This window comes from Poecilia mexicana, unplaced genomic scaffold (assembly GCF_051168715.1).
Source record: "Poecilia mexicana isolate PSO_F unplaced genomic scaffold, ASM5116871v1 scaffold_23, whole genome shotgun sequence".
Taxonomy (NCBI): domain Eukaryota; kingdom Metazoa; phylum Chordata; class Actinopteri; order Cyprinodontiformes; family Poeciliidae; genus Poecilia; species Poecilia mexicana.
Genome location: NW_028263392.1, coordinates 21,475,729 through 21,499,712, shown reverse-complemented (window position 1 = coordinate 21,499,712; position 23,984 = coordinate 21,475,729). Strand labels below are relative to the sequence as shown.

Here is a 23,984-nt window from a genome sequence, read left to right as displayed (position 1 = left end):
CCTTCCTAAGTGGGCCCCATATGGGCAAAAAGAGTGCAGACAATATGGGCCCCACAAGGGTTTGTCCATAGTTTCCATGGTGACCCTACATGGGATCAAAGATCTGCAGCTGCTGGATCAGCCTTCCAGATCTCTCAGGTTCTGGTTCTGCTCTGCATCCAGAACCAAACATGGAGAAGCAGCATTCAGCTTCTATGTACCACAACTCTGGAACAAACACTAAGTTAATTTAAACACAGTTACTTTTACTCTATGTTCCAACTTTTCCTGACTTTGTTTTCTTTCTTCAGACTGAAGACGTCTCGGTTCTGGTCGTCTATGCAGAAGTAAAGTTCTCCAGCAGGAAGGCGGCGTCTCGCCCCAGAGCTTCCTGTGGAACCGTGACGGATGTTCTCTACGCTGATCCTCGGGTTGATGGTAGCAGCCATGATGAGTCGCTTTACTCCACCATAACTTAGCTTCAGCTCTGCAGCCGCCATGTTTATCCTCACAGATCAACAGGAAGTCTGAAGCAGAAGTAACGATCTGAAACCCAAAAACAGAAACAGAATCTGCAGATTCTGCAAGCACCAGCATGTTTCAGACGGAGCTGCTTCACCTTTGGTTGACCCTACAGACTGATTCAACCTGGGTTCACATCTGGGTGGAAATGGATCCGATGCTAAATGCTAAAATGCTTTTTCTTCTGCTAAAGAGTTCAGTGCTGGGATAATGAAAAAATGTGAAAAAAAAACAATTATTTATATAAAACCTTTCATGGCTCAAAAACCACAAATAGCTTTCCAGTACAAATATGCATCATACAGCATGAAACTATTTAACTGCCAGTTTTAATAAATGTGTCTTCAGCTGCATCTTCAATGAATCAACAGACTCTAAAGATTGAGGCGTAAGAATTGACCGTTAGCAGCTCAGATGTGTAGATAGTTTATTAGTTTGTTAATTTACATATTTTAGATATAAAAATAAAACCAACCCCAGAATATGTCCCTGAGGAACTCCATAAGTAAATGGAGCTGAAGACACAGATTCTCCAAGGTTTACAGAGAAACTCCTGTCTGATAGATTAATTAAAATGGATTCATAACGTCCATGTAGACGATAGAAACAGATTAAAACTGGAATAACCTGCTGTCTCCTTTCATGAGTTGGGAAAAAGTCAAAACTGTCGAATTTTCTAAACAGTTGAAAGTTCTCAATGTAAAATCAAGATGATAACAAATGTATTTTATGCAGAAGTATAAATAACTGCAGTTATTGTAGTGATATGTTACTAATGTAATATCATGAAAGATGTTTGTAATGTTGGGGAACACCTGGCATCATGTTACCTGGATCTTTTCTGTCTCTGACTTCATTTTAAGCTGATGGGAAAATCTGAAGCCGTCTGTCGATCTGACTGATTATAATTCACACATCTGGAGCAGATATGGAGACATTTTTAACTTTACATACAGAAAACATCACAGAGTGAACAGAGTCGATCAATAAATCGCTGTCTGGGATCTGATGGAGTTATGGAGGTTTGGCAGACTTACATGAAGTAAAATGAGTTGATCTCACCCAGCATTAGGACTCATGCACTCACTACACAAAGCCTTTTCTTCACTAGGTTAGAAAGTTACTCAAAGAGGATAAATTATGCTAAATTCACATTTTGCTCATTTTTATACTTTGTTTGGGTTTCTACTGTTTCTGAAAACAAAGTTCTTAAAAACACCAGATGATTCTGGGCAGTCAGTTCTTTCTTCTTGGTGTCTGGAAAACGTGCCGTTTCAAAAACCTCCCAAATGTTAAGTCACATGCCATGGGCACTTCCCCGTTACCTAGCAACCCAAGCCAGGCCAACTTGTTACCTAGCAACCCAAGCAGAGCTCCAGCACATTTGTTCAGTTGGTTTAACCTCTGTATGCGCTGCACAATGGCTGCTGGAAAAGACAAGTGTGTTTTTGTTGATTCACCATCCAAAAACCACTTGCTGCTTGTTAGTTGTGCAGGAGGCTCCACTTCTGCTTTTCTAAGATGGACGATTGTATAATTTAGCATTTATTTGCAGCCATTTTCATGTGCGAGTGTAAACATTGAGTTGGGGGCGCGGCCAGCAGAAGATTATTTGGATTTAAAATGAGAGAGACACTTAAACAGCCAAAAGGAATGTGTGACCACCGCCTGAGTACATCCTGCTGAGAGGCGTAGTGTTGGTCAGATACCTGGAAATGTTACCAGAGTCAGAAGTTAAATTAGTAAAATATTTTCTAACATGGATTTTAAATGGTCTGAATTTTCAGAGTGTTTCCAGTCATAAATTAAAGTCATATTCACCCAGTTTTACGCATTTATAACTGGGTGATCAGTTGGCCAGATGTGACTATTGAACCCACAACTTTACAGTCACCAGAGGAACTGCTCCACCCACTGACCTGCTCCACCCACTGACCTGCTCTACCCACCGACCTGCTCCACCCACTGACCTGCTCCACCCACTGACCTGTTCCACCCACAGACTTGCTCCACCCACTGACCTGCTCCACCCACTGACCTGTTCCACCCACAGACTTGCTCCACCCACTGACCTGCTCCACCCACTGACCTGCTCCACCCACCGACCTGCTCCACCCACTGACCTGTTCCACCCACTGACCTGCTCTACCCACTGACCTGCTCCACCCACTGACCTGCTCCACCCACCGACCTGCTCCACCCACTGACCTGTTCCACCCACTGACCTGTTCCACCCACTGACCTGTTCCACCTACTGACCTGCTCCACCCACTGACCTGCTCCACCCACTGACCTGTTCCACCCACAGACCTGCTCCACCCACTGACCTGCTCCACCCACTGACCTGCTCCACCCACCGACCTGCTCCACCCACTGACCTGTTCCACCCACTGACCTGCTCTACCCACTGACCTGCTCTACCCACTGACCTGCTCCACCCACTGACCTGTTCCACCCACTGACCTGTTCCACCTACTGACCTGCTCCACCCACTGACCTGTTCCACCCACTGACCTGCTCTACCCACTGACCTGCTCTACCCACTGACCTGCTCCACCCACTGACCTGCTCCACCCACTGACCTGTTCCACCCACTGACCTGTTCCACCTACTGACCTGCTCCACCCACTGACCTGCTCCACCCACTGACCTGTTCCACCCACTGACCTGCTCTACCCACTGACCTGTTCCACCCACTGACCTGCTCTACCCACTGACCTGTTCCACCCACTGACCTGCTCCACCCACTGACCTGTTCCACCCACTGACCTGCTCTACCCACTGACCTGTTCCACCCACTGACCTGTTCCACCCACTGACCTGTTCCACCCACTGACCTGCTCCACCCACTGACCTGTTCCACCCACTGACCTGCTCTACCCACTGACCTGCTCCACCCACCGACCTGCTCGACCCACTGACCTGCTCCACCCACCGACCTGCTCGACCCACTGACCTGCTCCACCCACTGACCTGCTCCACCCACCGACCTGCTCGACCCACTGACCTGTTCCACCCACTGACCTGCTCCACCCACTGACCTGTTCCACCCACTGACCTGCTCTACCCACTGACCTGCTCCACCCACCGACCTGCTCGACCCACTGACCTGCTCTACCCACTGACCTGCTCTACCCACTGACCTGCTCCACCCACCGACCTGCTCGACCCACTGACCTGCTCTACCCACCGACCTGCTCCACCCACTGACCTGTTCCACCCACTGACCTGCTCTACCCACTGACCTGCTCCACCCACCGACCTGCTCGACCCACTGACCTGCTCCACCCCCTCACTGCAGTGGATAGACCACTGCAGTCTCACAGATGGAGTAGAACATCTGTAAAACCTTCACAAACAACCTGGTGCAGCTCATCATCTGTGAGATCTTTCTTCCACCTCCTGACCCTTCAGGCTCCGCCTCCTTCTTGGAGGCCATGCTGGCTTCTGCCTTTAAACAGAAACATCATTTTCTCAGGAAAAGTGTCATGTTCAATGATGAATGAAGGATCCAATTGCAGAGATGAATGTTTTTAATAATAATTTATAAAGAGAACATAAACTAAATGGCTGCAGGATAACCCTGAACGTCCAGCGAGAATCAGGAAACAGGCAGAATAACGGAGGGAGGAACAGAAGGAACCAGAGAGGAGCGACAGAAACCAGAGGGCTGACGGGCAGAGAGATGGAGGAGACACAACAACCAGAAGAGCAAATCAGGAGGCAAGAGAGCAGAGCTGAAGGAAATGAGGAGATGAACAGCTCTGTGTAAGAAAGCAGGTGAAGGGAAGATTAATATAAAATGGAGGATAGAAAGTAAAGAAATATAAAAGGCCTAAAATAAACAGAAAAAATCGCTGATCTTAGTAAAAGTGATGAGAACTAAGGCTTTACAGCAAAACCAGAAACCACTTACAATAACCTAAATAGTTTCAGCTCAGCAGGAACAGGAACTGATGGGTCAAGACTGAAGAAGTAAATTAAGAACCATGAGAGTAGTGATATTTTACCACATCCATAAAAGGAGCTCCTTCAGTTAGAGAGGAGCTTCGATAGAAGAAACAGGAAACATCAGAGCTGCAGCATGATGGCCGGTCGCATCTTGTTCTGCGTCTTCGTCCTCTGTGAGCATATTTTACTATTATTTTATTCAACAGGACACAGAAAGTGAATCAGTGAAACATCGATAAACCCTGGAAGTTTCCTCCTGGCTTCACGGTGGAGCAGTGGTCGGTTCCTCACAGCAGAACGGTTCTGGTTCCGATAGTTTCCATGTTCTCCCAGTGAAACCACTGGTTTCTGTGGTTTTCTCCTTCAGCTATAAAAACAGACCATTGGTTATTTGGGTCTGAGAGTCGGTGGATGATCGTCTTCTCTGTATATCTGTGTTGGACCAGAACTCTGGGTGACCCGACCCACAACATTGTAGCTGAATGTTGGTAATTCTGTGGAAACTTTTCTCTCAGCTCCATTTTTTAAACATTTGTTCCTTCAGCAGCTTCTTAGAGGAAGTAACCTAATATATTAATCTTCTTATTTATTTGTAATTGTATCTTATTAGACAGAAAAACAGGAACTGAGAATAAAAACTCCATTTCTGTACTTCCTCTAACTTCTGTTATCACTAAATGTAAAAGCAGAAAGTTTATTTCAGAGAAATGTGAATATCTGGTTGATAGTAACAAATCAGGCAGGAGGTTTATCAGCCCAGGTTCAGTTTTGGTTCAGTTGGTCATAATGTGCAGAAGATGACATTTATTCAGACGCCTGGAAGAATCACACAAACTTCCTCCTGAAATATGAGCAGCTGGACAGTTTGAGCCCTGAGCTTCATGTTCCTGTCAAACTCTGTCAAGTCCAGAGGCGGCTGGTCCATAGGGGGCGCTGCCCTCTCACATGTGGAGGGGAAAATGTCAGTTTTCCTTTACAGTGAGACCAACATGTGATCTGATTCATTTAAACAACATTTTCCTCATTCAACAGTAAATTTCTCCAACAGAACCCTGTTGGAGAACCAGTCTGCAGAACCAGAGTCTGGTTGAACTCTGTTCTTTCTGAGTTGATGTCAGGAAATTAGTTTTTTCTTTTCTTAATCCTTCTGATGTTGTACAGCCTGTAGGCTTGAAGAATGTAGAAAATGTGGTTAGATTGTAGTTTCTATCAGGAAGTTCTGATATTAACTGTTCTTTTTCTCTTTTAGCTCTGCAGGTTGGGAACAGTAGTTCTTTCAAGGAAATTAACCGTTACTATTGGCTACCTGGAGAAGACCTCTCCATTATATGCTACAATCTCTCACCTGGACCATGGCGGATTTTCTGCAGAGAAAACTGTCAAGGAGAAAACGTTCTTATTAACACAACATCTAATAAAGAAACAAGTGGAAGAAACAGCATTGAATATTCTGAAAGAGTTCATGACAAGTCTTATAATTTAACTGTGAAAGTCTCTAATGTGACCCATTCTGACTCTGGACTGTACAGATGTGGTGTGAGCGACTCTCCTTCTCCACTCAATAAATTCAAAGCTGTTGTTGCAGAAGGTGAGTTTCTACTAAAGCTGCTTTTTGTTCTAAAGAAGTAAAGGACGTTTCAGTCGCTCACAGAGCTGCTGAATTTTGTCTTTTACTGAAGTTTGGTGAATTAAAAATATTGAGATGAATTATTGATTCATATAAATTAGATACAGCTTAACATGATTATTCTGAAATGATTGATTTTAGTTTTTAGCCAAATATTGTTGATGGGATGAAATGAAGAATCCAGTTTCTGCTGGTTTAACTCTTCCATCCTCAGACTGGTTGAACTGGGCAGCTCCCAGTGTGAAACTGGGTTAATGTGATCAGACTGCATCATGCTGAGATCAGAAAGTAACTGATGATTATTCTAACAGCTCTGCTGGATGGAGGCAAAGATCATCACCTCTATAAAGACGCTGGCAGCTCTCTGACAGTCGCCTGTTCCTTTGGTTTCTCTGGAAAAACCAAATATTTCTGCAGAGGAGGATGTGAAGAAGAAGAAAACATTCTTGTTTACACCGATGGAGTCAGAGCTCAGAGCGGCAGATACAGCATTGGTCATAGCAAACACAAATCTTCAGATGTTTTTTATGTGACCATTAAGAATCTGACCCAGTCTGACTCCGGACGATACAGATGCCTTTCGTATTTAAGCTCTGGAAAAAATTTGTACGTGGATTTTAACATCGTCACAAATGGTGAGTTTTAAAAAACATATAGAAACACACAAATAAATACACCCTGTGGACACTCTTACACAATGCATGTTTATCCAACAGTCTCCTCTGAAACCACTGATCCGTCACCCCTGGACCAGAATTACAGAGCAACATCTACAGGTACATCAGTTCAGTGTCAGTTAAAGACTTTTCCACCGCAGGTCGACTTTCAACACAACCAGGAGTTTACCCTCTTGAAGAAGTTTCATCTCTAATATACTGAACATAATACAATTTTATAGAAAATGATTGTGTTCATTCACACATTATCAGTTGTGACAGTGAGCAGAAAGTTTCTGACATTTAACACAAAGAAGAAAGTTTGATGGTTTCATCCTGATGATGGTGTTTGGATGACTAATAAAGGTTTTGTAACCTTTGTTAAAATTAGGGCAGATTACTGTTTTCTGGCCGATCTCAGTTTACCGATCTTTAAAGGCCTGACCTAGCAATTCTGATTTTGGCCAATACCGATTTCTTTTGTCTGAAATGTTGCTAAATGTAGCAGGAAAGTTGCTGAGTTGGCAACAGTGGGGTGAATATTGTTAACTGTGAACGTGCCGTGATGATGGATGTGTCAGTGAACTCTCTCATGGCAGGGAAAAGAGGACAGTGGCAGATCACCAATCTGCTGATAATAGCTGCTAATAAATTGGTGCAACTCTAGTTATTATGTTTTTATGTTCAGATTTTATTTATTTTTTAGAGATAAAACGTTTTGAAGAAGATCAGGAGGTCTGAAATGAATTAACCCTGACATGTCCATAGTCAGTACCAAGATCCGCCTGTAGGTGTCAGTAAAAACCAGCTTGTTAATCTCTGCAGATCTTCCTCTGATTCTGATTGTTGTGACTCTGGCCGTCATCGTCGTCCTGCTATCAGCTGCTCTGATTGTTTCCTACAGGAAGAGATCTCTGAGAGGTGAGAAAGCAGCTGACACACTTCTCATGTTTACAGGTTTTCTTTAGGATTTGCAAAAAAATAATAATAAATAAAATTATAAATGAAGTGGTGGAACATGGCATCCTCTTTCTGTCTCATTAGTTTAAATGCTTTGTAATACTTTTGATTGGTTTTCAATGATGTTGATTGTTCTTTTATCTTTGTTGTTTTTGTATTTCAAAAGTGAAAATTTGTTGATCTAAATTGTGATTTTAATAATTCATCACAATAAATAAGTATTTGCTCCACAGATCTGGAGATGAGAGGCTCTGGTGGCCAACTAATGGAGGTGATTTATTCTAAAATTAAAAACTGGATCAAAATGTTGCATCTGGCTTATGCAGGCTGAGTTTGTCTGATGTTTTGTTATTATTCTTTCTAGACTGTCGCCCGTAAGCAGAGCCCCTCTGGAGACTTGATTTATGAGAACATTTAACCTCTCAGCAACAACCAGAAGTAAAAGAGCTCATATACAATCACATCCAGAGAAATTAAATATGGTGAAAAAGATTTTTATTTTTTATCTCTCATTTAAAAAGAGAAACTCATAATTATTCATAATACAAAGAGAGAGAAATATTTTTTAAAAATAGTCATTTTGATTATTTTGTTTCACAGAGAATGAAAATCCAAAATCTCAGAACATTAGAATATTACTTAAGATCAGCATCATGAGTTGCCTAAATGTAACTTTTTCACAATGTTCCAATTTTTTTAGATCTACATGTAAATACTGTTATGACCCAAATGAAACTCTGGATTCAAACTTAAATTCTGGTTCTGCTCATCAAAGATAATAACTGCATGAAGAAAGAAATCAAATTAAAGGATAATTTCAGTTCTTTTGTTAGAACTTAACTTGAACAAATCTTCCACGTTTTTAATTCAAATCAATTTATAAAAATAATATCCATCCATCCCTTTTCTATGACCAATAGTCAGCTTTTTATGCTTTAGCTTTACTGCCACCTTGTGGTAGCATTTTTTTTCTATATCTTTTATTTTGAAATTACTTTTTAAGTTGACATGCTAATTTGAATGTGCATTTTTTTCTCTGTCAGATTATTTTTGCACATTATTCTGTAATCAAATGTTTTAATTTTTGTGAATAAACCTCATTTGTTGCTGTTTTCCTTTTTTCTGTTGTTTTTATTTCTGTTTGTGTTTCAGGCTGAGATGTTTTAGTTCAGTGGATGGAGCTGGAGGTCGGATCCTCCTCTCTGAATCGTTAGCTGGGTTCAGTGAAATCCACTGGAAGGATTTTATTCATGCAAGATGATAAATCTGTAATTTTGCTTCTTTCTCTAGCAATTTGTAAAATCATGTGACTAATAAAATGAAATGCTTCTGCTGTAAGAATAACAATAAAAGAAGATTTTTCTTCAGTTCTTGTGTTTTTTATGTAAATAATTCACACAGCAGACACAGATCCACCATCAGGCTCTCTGAGGGAAATAAATGAACTTTGACACTAAAACAGTTTGTTGGGCCGTCAGGAACTGGGTCGGGTTCCAGTAAATCTCTGCAGTCAGCAGGCGGTCAGACGGCTGGTCAGTGCAGACAAAACGTTTCAGAGAGTAAAAACAAAGTTTAATGTAAATTAAAACCTGGTGGCAAAAGATGATCTATAACGAGCCAAAGCAGGAAGTGTGAACTCTGAGAGGAGCGATTTCTGGATATAGAGCAGGAACTGGAAAAACCACAAACCTGAGATAATTAGTGGGAATAATTAGAAAACATAGATGAACAGGAAATCATTCATAAAATGAAAAAAGAAATGAGTTTAGTTTTACATTTACGTTGGAGCGCTAATCCACAGAGACTTCTGGCTAAATGAGTCAACAGAGACTGTACTTTCAAAGATAACAGAAAAATGATCAGGCATTTTCAGATATATCACAGAGACCTTGGAAATATTCACACCTAAACTGATAATCAGTTTAGTGAATCATCACTTAAGCATTTAAATCGGTGTGTAAACCCCTGAGACTTTTTCTTTAAAGCTTGTATCGGATTGTTCTCTTCTTGTTTGTTCATTTAATGATCTGTACTGGTTCAGTCAGTACAGATCATTACTGACATCCATTCAGTCAGAAACATCATAATGCTACGCTCAGTGATGAAGTCATTAACTAATAAACCTTCAGCTGATAGTGATCTTTTGTTTAGCAGATTTGGTGGCAGATTGTTACTGGATTTAGACGAGGGATTAATCTGAGGTGTGAATTTAAACTCCTGTATTTGGGTTTTCTGTTAATTCTCCGTTAGTAATTATTGCATTATGTCCTTAGCTGACCTTCAGTTGCTGCTGAAGCCTGTAAATAAAAGGATCCATTCAACAATCTGCCTTGTTTTAGCAAAGCTAACTTATGTTTCCTCTTTGTAAATCTCATGATAATGGCAGGTTCATCACCTTTTCTCCTTCTTGTTAATTCTGTTAATAGCTCATTCATTCAGCAGCAGGAGAACTCCCACAAAGTGCAGGAAATGGGCCCTCAGAACTGGGGACCTCTGATCTACATGGTAGACATATAGTCCTATGTAAAAGGTACGATTTATTTTTCAGCTTCTGTTTGAGGAGGGGAACTACTTTTTATTGGACGGTCTGTTATTTTGAGTCATTGGTTGGATGGTTTCATTTCCACAACCTGCACTGACCCCGATATTCACCCCCAACTGATGAATTTACACTTTTACTTCTTCATTCCTTGGTAGAAGTTTACCAACATCCTGGGTGTTGAACAGAGGCCTCTTACTCATCAACAACTTGGAGTTGTTTCTCAGAGCACCTCTGCGGTTTGCAGCGGAGCGGAGCTGCATGTGGTGTAAATCAGGGAGGCCAGGAACGGCTCCACTCCACCTGCGACGTGCCCTGCAGGGCAGAGACAGATCTGTCTCTGTGTCTGTCTCCACAGAGAGAAGTTTCTGTTTTCAGAAACAGAAAAAAAAAAAGTGTTTCTGCAACAGACTTTTCTGGAAACTGTTGCAGAAACTACTAACTTCCACTGAAATGTTTTTTTTTTAGCAAGACTTAAAAAGCAGGAACTAAAGTTTAGGCGTTTTACTTCCTTCAAATAAACTGCACAATCAGTACAATGAGAAGCACAAGCTGGTTCTCATTTCCAGTAATTATGTCTGCAAACTGCTTTAAAAAACTTTTCTATCCTCTTTCAGAAAATTTGATTATCAGTTGTAATTTCTTCATGAACATAAGAGAACCATGTCCTACTGCTGAGATGTTTTACATTCATTATGTACTGATTTGCATTGGTAGGTTTTGTTTTTTATTTTTTAATCTTTGATACTTTGTCTTTCAGTTTTTATACTTGCTGTAACATCAATTGCCCAATTTGGGACACGAATAAATCTGAAATCTCTGACCTTTCAAAGCAGAATTGTTCAAACTTTAAATGAAACTCTTCCAGCCCTCTTGGCCCTGTGAAGCTCCTCATCTCCTCAGTCTTCACCGAGTTTCACAGCAGGGAGTCGAACTCCAGCCCCATCCTGGAACGGTTTGATGTTTCCCCAGGCCCAACATCCCTGAATCAAAGGACTGAATTTCCTTCTCGTGACTCTCAGAGTCTGCTGAATATGGAGCGATTTAACAGAATGACTCGTCTAAAGCCTGCAGGACGCCGATCCTGGAGGAGTTTGACAGCTGAGTTGTGGAACAGCAAGGCTGAAACGATGATTCAGAAGAATGAGGATGAATAAAATGTGGAATAAGATGAAGACCTCCTGCCGTTGTTTCTGTTCCTGTTGGGTTTGTCAGATCCTGCTCATGTCCTTGTTGGTGCGGGTCGCTCGGTTCTGTTGATGCCTCCTTGGTTGTACTTGGGTCAGGCTCTCACATTCACCGACCAACTTCAGACCCACAGAACCTTGGAGTCACCGGCTGGACCAGGACCTTCTCTGGCCAACATGTTAGAGCAGAAGGCTGGTCCCAACTGGGTCATCCAGACTGTTTACCTGCTGATCTATCCTCCAACTGACCCGAGCTCTGGCTGCTCACTGATTAATGACATTTTGAGTTTCTGTAACTGGAATGAGCTTTTGCTGCAGAGCTGCTGGTTCTGCTCCTCAGCATGGAAAGAATCCACCTGAACCGGTTGGGTCTCAGGTGGGGATGCTCTCCTCCCACCAGAAGAAGAAAGTGGAGCAGAACTACAACCAAGAAGGTTCAGTCGCTTTGGAAAAGCTGGTCGTCTCTGACATTTGAGATTTTGCCAACTTTGCAAAGGCGTGAAGACATGAGACTGCAGCTAAACCTAGAGATGAGGGGTCAAGGGTCACATTTAAGGCAGGAACTTTAAAACTGGGAGGAGAAAAGAAGAGGAGTTATATTAGCACATCTGAGGAAAAACCTCCTTCAGTTAGAGAAGAGCTTCGATAGAAGAAACAGGAAACATCAGAGCTGCAGCATGATGGCCGGTCGCATCTTGTTCTGCGTCTTCGTCCTCTGTGAGCATATTTTACTATTATTTTATTCAACAGGACACAGAAAGTGGATCAGTGAAACATCGATAAACCCTGGAAGTTTCCTCCTGGCTTCACGGTGGAGCAGTGGTCGGTTCCTCACAGCAGAACGGTTCTGGTTCCGATAGTTTCCATGTTCTCCCAGTGAAACCACTGGTTTCTGTGGTTTTCTCCTTCAGCTATAAAAACAGACCATTGGTTATTTGGGTCTGAGAGTCGGTGGATGATCGTCTTCTCTGTACATCTGTGTTGGACCAGAACTCTGGGTGACCCGACCCACAACATTGTAGCTGAATGTTGGTAATTCTGTGGAAACTTTTCTCTCAGCTCCATTTTTTAAACATTTGTTCCTTCAGCAGCTTCTTAGAGGAAGTAACCTAATATATTCATCTTCTTATTTATTTGTAATTGTATCTTATTAGATAGAAAAACAGGAACAGGGAATAAAAACTCCATTTCTGTACTTCCTCTAACTTCTGTTATCACTAAATGTAAAAGCAGAAAGTTTATTTCAGAGAAATGTGAATATCTGGTTGATAGTAACAAATCAGGCAGGAGGTTTATCAGCCCAGGTTCAGTTTTGGTTCAGTTGGTCATAATGTGCAGAAGATGACATTTATTCAGACGCCTGGAAGAATCACACAAACTTCCTCCTGAAATATGAGCAGCTGGACAGTTTGAGCCCTGAGCTTCATGTTCCTGTCAAACTCTGTCAAGTCCAGAGGCGGCTGGTCCATAGGGGGCGCTGCCCTCTCACATGTGGAGGGGAAAATGTCAGTTTTCCTTTACAGTGAGACCAACATGTGATCTGATTCATTTAAACAACATTTTCCTCATTCAACAGTAAATTTCTCCAACAGAATCCTGTCAGGTCTGTTCTGGTTCTGCAGACTGTCTGACTGCAGCTAGACAGCCAATCAGGTGTGGTTGCTAGGGAAGAATGATAAATATTTGGCCAATCACAATGGTGATTGCAACGTCAGTCATGGGAAAGCTCAGACCAAATTCTCCGTCTTGAATCACAAAGCAGAGGGTTTTACAGACGGTCGGTAAGACACAGCTTCTGATTTTCAGTGTTTTATTCGTCTTTGCTGCCATGTTGACTTTTCTTGTGTTTAGTGTTTCTATTCATCAGCTGCTGTCATTTATTCTTTGATGATAATTGAGAACGGTTGAAGCTCACGTTCTTCTGGTTAGCATGATGCTGCTGTGATGTTTTCTGATGTGGGGTTTTATAAGAAGCTCAAGTCCTGTTCACTGACTCTGATCTATAAACATTCATGTCATTTTTTGTTCTTAGCAGATACATTCAGTTGCTGCTTGGTGTTCTGGTTCTAGCAGAACCTGGATCAGTCCTGCTGATCTCTGGGTGAATTTTATGCGTGTAGCTGTGATCATGTCACCCGACATCAGAGTTTAGTCATCTTAGGTAAGCTGGCCTCTGCTGGGGCGCTGCATGGCGCGGTGGTTGGAGCGGCGCCTCGAAGGACCTCGACCCGCATTCAACTCCAGTTCTTGGTTCCTTTGTCTTTCCCTGCTTCTCCTGCATTACTTGCAAATAAAGGCCACAAAGCATCTTTTCAAAGGAAGAAAATGAAGGCCTCTGGTGTCATAGGAGATTCCCAAAAGTTCAGTTTGATCAAATGTAGCCTGATGTTTGTTCAGTAATCACTGCATTAGATTGGCAGGTTTTAAAATTTTCATTCTGATTCAAAGTTAGTTGTTGACAGATTAAATGATTAAATTCTGTATATTTTGCCAGTTATTGAACAATCCTTTTGCTTTTATCAAATTTAACCCTTCGTGTTATTTTACAGCATGAATATTATGATATTATTGTGCAAATGAAATCATTTTCTGACTGTTTAAATGTTTATATTGAACTAGGAAAAGTTCAGATATTTATCTACATCTGTTGTTCCTAATCCAGCCTCTAGCGCCCTCTGGTGGACGTGTTGAACATAACAGCTCTGTAATTCACTGGTCTGGACCAGATTAGGTTCACACAGGATTTTAAGAGGTTCTAGTATTTAATTCAGCTGCATGTTGGAGGAACAACCTGCAGGTTTCAGATGAACTCTGTTCTTTCTGAGTTGATTTCAGGAAATTAGTTTTTTCTTTTCTTAATCATCCTGGTGTTGTACAGCCTGTAGGCTTGAAGAATGTAGAAAATGTGGTTAGATTGTAGTTTCTATCAGGAAGTTCTGATATTAACTGTTCTTTTTCTCTTTTAGCTCTGCAGGTTGGGAACAGTAGTTCTTTCAAGGAAATTATCCATTTCTATCAGCTACCTGGAGAAGACCTCCTCATTACATGCTACAATCTCTCACCTGGACCATGGCGGATTTTCTGCAGAGAAAACTGTCAAGGAGAAAATGTTCTTATTAACACAACGTCTAATAAAGAAACAAGTGGAAGAAACAGCATTGAATATTCTGAAAGAGTTCATGACAAGTCTTATAATTTAACTGTGAAAGTCTCTAATGTGACCCATTCTGACTCTGGACTGTACAGATGTGGTGTGAATGACTCTCCTTCTACATTCGTAAAATTCAAAGGTGTTGTTCCAGAAGGTGAGTTTCTACTAAAGCTGCTTTTTGTTCTAAAGAAGTAAAGGACGTTTCAGTCGCTCACAGAGCTGCTGATGTTCATCTTATACTGAAGTTAGTTGAATGAAAACATGAAACTAAACCTGTTGAGCTAAATTATCATGGATATAAACTACACAAAACTAAACATGATTATTCTGAAATGATTGTTTGATTTTAGTTTTTAGCCAAATATTGTTGATGGGATAAAATGAAGAATCCAGTTTCTGCTGGTTTAACTCTTCCAGCCTCAGACTGGCTGAACTGGGCAGCTCCCAGTGTGAAACTGGGTTAATGTGATCAGAAAGTAACTGATGATTATTCTAACAGCTCTGCTGGATGGAAGCAAAGATCATCACCTCTATAAAGACGCTGGCAGCTCTCTGACAGTCGCCTGTTCCTTCAATTCCTCTGGAAAAACCAAATATTTCTGCAGAGGAGGATGTGAAGAAGAAGAAAACATTCTTGTTTACACCGATGGAGTCAGAGCTCAGAGCGGCAGATACAGCATTGGTCATAGCAAACACAAATCTTCAGATGTTTTTTATGTGACCATTAAGAATCTGACCCAGTCTGACTCCGGACGATACAGATGCCTTTCGTATTTAAGCTCTGGAAAAAATTTATACGTGGATTTTAACATCGTCACAAATGGTGAGTTTTAAAAAACATATAGAAACACACAAATAAATACACCCTGTGGACACTCTTACACAATGCATGTTTATCCAACAGTCTCCTCTGAAACCACTGATCCGTCACCAATGGACCAGAATTACAGAGCAACATCTACAGGTACATCAGTTCAGTGTCAGTTAAAGACTTTTCCACCGCAGGTCGACTTTCAACACAACCAGGAGTTTACCCTCTTGAAGAAGTTTCATCTCTAATATACTGAACATAATACAATTTTATAGAAAATGATTGTGTTCATTCACACATTATCAGTTGTGACAGTGAGCAGAAAGTTTCTGACATTTAACACAAAGAAGAAAGTTTGATGGTCTCATCCTGATGATGGTGTTTGGATGACTAATAAATGTTTTGTAACCTTTGTTAAAATTAGGGCAGATTACTGTTTTCTGGCCGATCTCTGTTTACCGATCTTTAAAGGCCTGACCTAGCAATTCTGATTTTGGCCAATACCAATTTCTTTTGTCTGAAATGTTGCTAAATGTAGCAAGAAAGTTGCTGAGTTGGCAACAGTGGAGTGAATATTGTTAACTGTGAACGTGCCGTGATGATGGATGTGTCAGTGAACTCTCTCATGGCAGGGAAAAGAGGACAGTGGCAGATCACCAATCTGCTGATAATAGCTGCTAATAAATTGGTCCAACTCTAGTTATTATGTTTTTATGTTCAGATTTTATTTATTTTTTAGAGATAAAACTTTTTGAAGAAGATCAGGAGGTCTGAAATGAATTAACCCTGACATGTCCATAGTCAGTACCAAGATCCGCCTGTAGGTGTCAGTAAAAACCAGCTTGTTAATCTCTGCAGATCTTCCTCTGATTCTGATTGTTGTGACTCTGGCCGTCATCGTCGTCCTGCTATCAGCTGCTCTGATTGTTTCCTACAGGAAGAGATCTCTGAGAGGTGAGAAAGCAGCTGACACACTTCTCCTCATGTTTACAGGTTTTCTTCAGGATTTGCAAAAAAAATAAAAAATAAATAAATAAAACTATAAATGAAGTGGTGAAACATGGCATCCTCTTTCTGTCGCATTAGTTTAAATGCTTTGTAATACTTTTGATTGGTTTTAAATGATGTTGATTGTTCTTATATCTTTGTTGTTTTTCTATTTCAAAAGTGAAAATTTGTTGATCTAAATTGTGATTTTAATAATTCATCACAATAAATAAGTATTTGTTCCACAGGAGGTGATTTATTCTAATATTAAAAACTGGATCAAAATGTTGCATCTGGCTTATGCAGGCTGAGTTTGTCTGATGTTTTGTTATTATTCTTTCCAGACTGTCGCCTGTAAGCAGAGCCCCTCTGGAGAACCTCTCAGCAACAACCAGAAGTAGAACTGATCAGATACACGTGGACCTAAAACAAATATTTCATGAGAAAAAATAATAATAATTTTGTCCCTCATTTCACAAAGAGAAACTCAGATGTTACATATATAGAGTTAAATATTTCCTTTATTTCTTGTCATTTTGATTATTCTGACTCGCAGAATTAAAACATAAAATTTATTTTCTCAGATGAATAAAACTAATATTTTGTCAGAGAGGTCAGTTCTGGAAGTCCAGGCTGCTCTGATTGAACCTTCAGCTCATCTGCATCGTTGGTTCTGGTGTCTCTCATCTTCCTCTGATCAATACTCCATACATCCTCTGTGGGTTATTGATCAGCGCAGCTACCTGCTGTTACCGTGGTTAACCAGAGCAGCTTTTGGTGCCATGTGACTCCAGGTTCAGTCCAGTCCTGGTGAAACTTCCTCAGATTTTTTATTAATTTTGTTTGATAATCAGCTGATTAGGATGTGACATCATGAGTTTCCTAAATGCAACTTTTTCACAATGTTCCAATGTTTTTAGATCTACCTGTAAATACTGTTTGACCCAAATGAAACTCTGGATTCAAACTTAAATTCTGGTTCTGATAACAAATAATAACTGCCTGAAGAAAAAAATACAATTAAAGAATAATTTGAGTTCTGCTTTTATTTTCTGGAGAAAAGGTTTTGTGTTTAAATACCATTGAGAATTTACTGAGTTTAATCTTCTACATGTTCAATTCCAATTTATAAAAATAATAATGATTCAAAAATTTAAGAGAAGTAACATAATGGATTACTGTATTAATCACATGCTTCTCTGCATGTGCATTTTTTGTCTGTCAGATTATTTTTGTACATTATTCTGTAATCAAATATTTAAATTGTTGTGAATAATCCTCAGCTTTCCTTTTTTCTGCTGTTTTTGCTTTCTGTCGCCAGCTTTGAGCTGTTTTAGTGCCGTGGATGGACGACATTGTCCTGTAGATTTTATTCGTGAACGTTGTTCAGAGTATAAGCCTACATTTTTTTCTCTCTTTTCCCAGCAATTTGTAAAACAATGATACCAATAAAATGAAATGCTTCTGCTGTAAGAATAACAATAAAAGAAGATTTTTCTTCAGTTCTTGTGTTTTTTATGTAAATGATTCACACAGCCGACACACATCCACCATCAGGCTCTCTGAGGGAAGGTAATGAACTTTGACACTAAAACAGTTTGTTGGGCCGTCAGGAACTGGGTCGGGTTCCAGAAGGAAGGAAGGAAATGTGGCAGGAAGAGGTGGAGACTGCACCTGCTGGCAGGGTGATTGCAAGTGGGCCAATAGCGCCAGAGGGCGCTCAGTATAAAAGCAGAGGTGAGCTCCAGTCTGACGTTGTTTTGCTGTTGACACACCGCGCTTCCGGTTGAGCTGTCTGTGCGCCGAGTACAGGTGAGGTTGGCTACCTGCGTATTTACAGCTGCTTATACATTGTAGTCCTGTAGAGCCTTTTATCAGCAGAAACGGACGGGCGTATTTACCTCCACGTTGATCGTGGGTGAGGTGGTTCCTGCAAAAAGTGCCAACATTTGAGCATTTCTTATTTGGGTGCAAGTGGAGATCTTGGCCTAATCGGTAGGTGGAATGAGTGACAAATCTTGTTTTTTATTCCTTTATTTTAAACTGTTTTATTATTTAGGAATCTCGACTGATTGCCACACATAACGCTGCTGCTTTGCCTGCACCAAGTCACTGCTTACTTGGCGGTTGCGAGAGAGAGACCGGCTGCCTGGGACACGCCCTCCCAGCTTCCGAAATCGAAACAAGGAGCGGCTGATCGCATTCATTTCGGATTGGATTGGACTGGGTTGCTCATGTTGCTGTGCCTGTTGAGCACAGGGATTTTTATGGTTTTATTTAGATATTTTTATTTCTTTTATTGCCTGTATTTTTAACAAATTGTCTTTTCTTATTTTTATTTTCTAGACCACCGGTGGTGCGCTCGGGCCTGGATGCGGCGTCCCTTTTTGGTGTGACTGTGCAGTGATTAATACCAATAGGTGGAGGGAATTACAAGGAGTGAGTGACCTCACGGGTGTTTGTTTTTGATTTCTTTGCTTTGGAGCCTACCATCCAGGACCTGGCCGTATCCACCGGTAAGCCTAGTCGGATTTATTTTGTGAATTTTCTTTTTGTTCAGATACAGGTATTTTTATTCTGTCATAATAAATTATTATTGTCTTGAAGCCTGTCTCTCGCTTTTTGCAAAACCGGACCTGTGTCCTTTCATTAATTCCTGGGTGAAAACCCCAGGTGGCGTTGTTGGTAACAAACCACATTGTATAGTCCAAACCACTGAACGCCACAGAAGGGAGGGAGGATGGAAGGAAGAAAGAAGGAAGGTTTCTTTAATATTGATGAAGTTATTTTTCTGCTGGCAGATTAAATCACTCATAACTTCTTTATCAATATTAAGAAATTGTTCACTTAAAACAACTTCTATCTTGCTAAAAGTTACTTGTAACTTACTTTTGTGTCAAGAAGCTGGTTTGCGGTGTCCTTGTGTGCTGCTATTATTTTCAGCATCCACTTGATGGCGCCATGGAGCGCTGACAGTTCCTTTGATGTGGAAGGAAATGAAATGGCAGATATTCTGGCGAAACAGATTATAGAGAAACATCCACTGAGAAAATCTGAAATTAAGTCGTTCATTATGAAGGACATGCAGAGTCTGGCAAGAGTATCGGGATTATCAGGAAACAGGAAGACATTTATATGGTAAACACAAATATGTTGGATTAGACGGAGCAGAACAGACTCAGAACAGGACAGTGAGGTTTAAACTACACTCAGTTTAAAATATGTAAGCATGAAACATGTAGGTATTATAACCAGCAAGAGACTGGAGCTGCTGCTTCAGTGTAATAAATACAGTTTCTACAGGGATGAAAGGAAAAACATCAGGAATTCACTTTATCTGGACTTTGAGGATAAATCGGCCACCATATGCAGTAAGATTATTTTATTTCTGAAGGCAGCTGGTTTATTCAGAATAAATCTGCTGTTTTTCCTTCCCATCCTGTCCGTTCTCCACCTGCCAGTGGACTGGATCACACACAGCTGATCCAGTCAGACTCTCCAGGTGGTGAAGCATTTGACTCTGCCTGCTCACCTGTCCCGTCTCCTCCTGGCCTCCACTTATTTCCTGGACCTGAACACATTCACACTTCACCTTTTATAATAACATCTTTAATTTTTACTTGACTCCTGACCGTGTCTGTGCATGTGGATCAGAAAGCTTAACTACATGATGTTTTTATTTTTTCAAGTGCACGAAGATATTTACAGTAGAAACTACACAAATAATACTTTGTAAGACTTAGTGTTTTTGCAGTGTAATTGTACATGTGGATGTGGATGTGCTCAATCCCTGTTATTTAAACCATAATTACTAAATCACAGAAGTTTTGGCCCTCTGAGCGTTTCAGGGGACATGAAGTTTATGCACTAATGTCTGTGTTTTTCTTTACTGCACTGAATCAACTGCATGTTTGCTTTACTGGGATATAAATAATATGTGAAACTTATTGGATCAGGCATGTTAAGTTATAATAAATAAAATGAGTTTTATTTAATTTCATTATGATTACTGTCCAGGTGTCAGTAAAAATGAATCCTTGTTTCCAGGTATACAATAATTGCAAATAACATAAATAGTCCATGAAAGTTTTGTGCCTCTGAGTAATGCAAGCCTGCTGTCAAAAGGCCTGCATGAATGTTGACTGCTGCTTTCTCACAGTGAGGGATGCAAGATAAATGTTATCTTCTTTTACAGAGACATGCTTGCAGTAAAATCATGATTAAATCAAAGGAAACGTGTTGACCCCTCAGTGAGTGGAGTGAGGCGGAAGGATGCAGCACCGCACAAAACACAGGATCTGGATGAATTCAAGTCACTTTCTGAGTCAGTTAAACTTCAGATGCATCATGAGTTTCTGATCTTTGAAGCTAAAATGTTCCAACAGTTTCACTTTTTTCATTTCACCATTTCTAGCTGCTAAAAGCTGCTGCAGCTGCAGCTGCTGCTTATTTTGCACAACAGTTTGATTTTCTCCTCCAGTTTCTGCTGCATTACCAGTTCCAACCTCAGACTGGTTGAATTGGGCAGATTAAATATGAAAAAGGATTAAAATCAGGAGGAGTTCTGTTGGTGACTCACAGCTGATCCAATCAGACTCAGAACGGTACCGATGTAAACTGGACAGAACTGATTCAGTCAGGCGCTGTGGTGAGTTTCCACCACCAAGAAGATAAAACTCTCTGAACATTATCAGTTTTTCATCCATTTCTCCCTCAGCATCTTTAGCTCTAACCTTCTGTCTCCCAGCATCAGCCTCCACACCATCAACTGGAACCAGTTTCAGCTCCAGTTCAGGAAGCTTCACAGCTTCACTTCCCTCTGAAACCTCTGGTCTGAATCAGGAGAACTCGACATCTAAAGGTTCACCGACCCACAGTGAGTGATGGAGGAAACCTTCAGTTCAGATATGGTGATCAGCTCATCTCACCATCAAAACATCACATCTTCTGCACATGAATGTTGAACTGAAGCTCCATTATTTCAATTATCTCTACAATCTGCATGCTGCAGATGCGTTCAGCAGGAAGAACCAAAGCTCCTCATGAAACCCAGAGTAACAAACATGTTTCTCCTCCAACAGGGTCTGCAGATGTGCTGCGGTTTGTGGCTCTGACTCTGGTTGTCATCATCATCCTGTCATCTGTGGTTCTGCTGGTTTGCTGCAGAAAAAGATCTGAAAAACACACAGGTAAGGCACCGGAAAACACACACACACACACACACACACACACACACACACACACACACACACACACACACACACACACACACACACACACACACACACACACACACACACAAAGACGAATATATGCAGAAGGTTTGGGCTTTATAATTCACATGACAGAGATCCAAATGTTTCTGGTATAAATTCATCAAACCTCCAGGAGCAAAGAGACAATAAAGATCAGCAACTCCTGAAATACTGAGAAACAACTTTATTACCACCTGACCTTCATCAGGTCCTCCATGACTCCAGTGTTGGTCAGGCGTCGGTCCAAAGGAAGCTAAACAAACCACATAAAAACAGATGTTATAAATGTAGTTTGCTGTAAAGTAACATGTTAGAATTACTGTGTCTTTAGTCTGTAGTTTAAACAAGGGGCTGAAATATTCCATGAACTTTGGAATCTGTGAATGGTCAGAGCCACATGAAGCCGGTTCCTCAGTGGACCTTCCAGCAGCTGCAGGACATTCAGGCCCAGAGGACGAAAGTCTGAGACCAGAGAAACTCATCCAGGATTTAGTGGCTCTGATTCCTGCAGCAGGTCAGACTGACAGACCAGAAGCTGCAGCTGGAGATCTGACTAGAACCAGGAGGGTAGAGACACCACCTGGTTCTACACCACCCAGTTCTGTACCACCCGGTTCTACACCACCTGGTTCTACACCACCTGGTTCTACACCACACAGATCTACACCACCTGGTTCTACACCACCTGGTTCTACACCACCTGGTTCTACACCACCTGGTTCTACACCACCTGGTTCTACACCACACAGATCTACACCACCTGGTTCTACACCACCCGGTTCTACACCACCCAGTACTACACCACCTGGTTCTACACCACCTGGTTCTACACCACCCAGTTCTACACCACCTGGTTCTACACCACCCAGTTCTACACCACCCAGATCTACACCACCTGGTTCTACACCACCTGGTTCTACACCGCCTGGTTCCACACCACCCAGTTCTGTACCACCCGGTTCTACACCACACAGATCTACACCACCTGGTTCTACATCACCCGGTTCTACACCACCCAGTACTACACCACCTGGTTCTACACCACCCAGTTCTACACCACCCAGTACTACACCACCTGGTTCTACACCACCTGGTTCTACACCACCCAGTACTACACCACCTGGTTCTACACCACACGGTTCTACACCACCCAGATCTACACCACCTGGTTCTACACCACCTGGTTCTACACCACCCAGTTCTACACCACCCAGTTCTGTACCCCCCCGGTTCTACACCACCCGGTTCTACACCACACAGATCTACACCACCTGGTTCTACATCACCCGGTTCTACACCACCCAGTACTACACCACCTGGTTCTACACCACCTGGTTCTACACCACCCAGTACTACACCACCTGGTTCTACACCACCCAGTTCTACACCACCCAGTACTACACCACCTGGTTCTACACCACCTGGTTCTACACCACCCAGTACTACACCACCCAGTTCTACACCACCCAGTTCTGTACCCCCCCGGTTCTACACCACCCGGTTCTACACCACACAGATCTACACCACCTGGTTCTACATCACCCGGTTCTACACCACCCAGTACTACACCACCTGGTTCTACACCACCTGGTTCTACACCACCCAGTACTACACCACCTGGTTCTACACCACCCAGTTCTACACCACCCAGTACTACACCACCTGGTTCTACACCACACGGTTCTACACCACCCAGATCTACACCACCTGGTTCTACACCACCTGGTTCTACACCACCCAGTTCTACACCACCCAGTTCTGTACCCCCCCGGTTCTACACCACCTGGTTCTACACCACCTGGTTCTACACCACCCGGTTCTGTACAACCCAGTTCTACACCACCCAGATCTACACCACCTGGTTCTACACCACCCGGTTCTACACCACCCAGATGTACACCACCCGGTTCTACACCACCCAGTTCTGTACCCCCCCGGTTCTACACCACCTGGTTCTACACCACCTGGTTCTACATCACCCAGTTCTGTACCCCCCCGGTTCTACACCACCTGGTTCTACACCACCCAGTTCTACACCACCCAGTTCTGTACCCCCCCGGTTCTACACCACCTGGTTCTACACCACCTGGTTCTACACCACCCGGTTCTGTACCACCCAGTTCTACACCACCCAGTTCTGTACCCCCCCGGTTCTACACCTCCTGGTTCTACACCACCTGGTTCTACATCACTCAGTTCTGTACCCCCCCGGTTCTACACCACCTGGTTCTACACCACCCGGTTCTGTACCACCCAGTTCTACATCACTCAGTTCTGTACCCCCCCGGTTCTACACCACCTGGTTCTACACCACCCAGTTCTGTACCCCCCCGGTTCTACACCACCTGGTTCTACACCA

At 42.1% G+C, this 23,984-nt stretch overlaps 2 protein-coding genes across 3 annotated transcripts; both read left to right on the top strand.

Annotated features, from left to right (window-relative positions):
* Nucleotides 1–3,994: 3,994 nt before the first annotated feature.
* LOC148152618 (polymeric immunoglobulin receptor-like) lies at nt 3,995–9,062 on the top strand. 2 transcript variants are annotated; one of them, XM_088003557.1, is made up of 7 exons: nt 3,995–4,625; nt 5,702–6,040; nt 6,391–6,714; nt 6,796–6,855; nt 7,561–7,656; nt 7,929–7,966; nt 8,060–9,062. In XM_088003557.1, exons 1-7 carry the CDS (start codon nt 4,586–4,588, stop codon nt 8,111–8,113), a joined length of 951 nt encoding a protein of 316 aa, XP_087859683.1. In that variant the 5' UTR covers nt 3,995–4,585; the 3' UTR covers nt 8,114–9,062. The 2 variants fall into 2 exon arrangements, with proteins under 2 accessions (XP_087859683.1, XP_087859684.1); XM_088003558.1 differs by lacking the exon at nt 7,929–7,966.
* A 2,953-nt stretch (nt 9,063–12,015) lies between these two features.
* Nucleotides 12,016–17,872, top strand: LOC106913116 (polymeric immunoglobulin receptor-like). Its single transcript, XM_088003559.1, has 6 exons — nt 12,016–12,138; nt 14,388–14,726; nt 15,072–15,395; nt 15,477–15,536; nt 16,242–16,337; nt 16,715–17,872. The coding sequence occupies exons 1-6, from the start codon at nt 12,099–12,101 to the stop codon at nt 16,726–16,728; spliced, it is 873 nt and encodes a 290-aa protein (XP_087859685.1). The 5' UTR covers nt 12,016–12,098; the 3' UTR covers nt 16,729–17,872.
* Nucleotides 17,873–23,984: the final 6,112 nt, after the last annotated feature.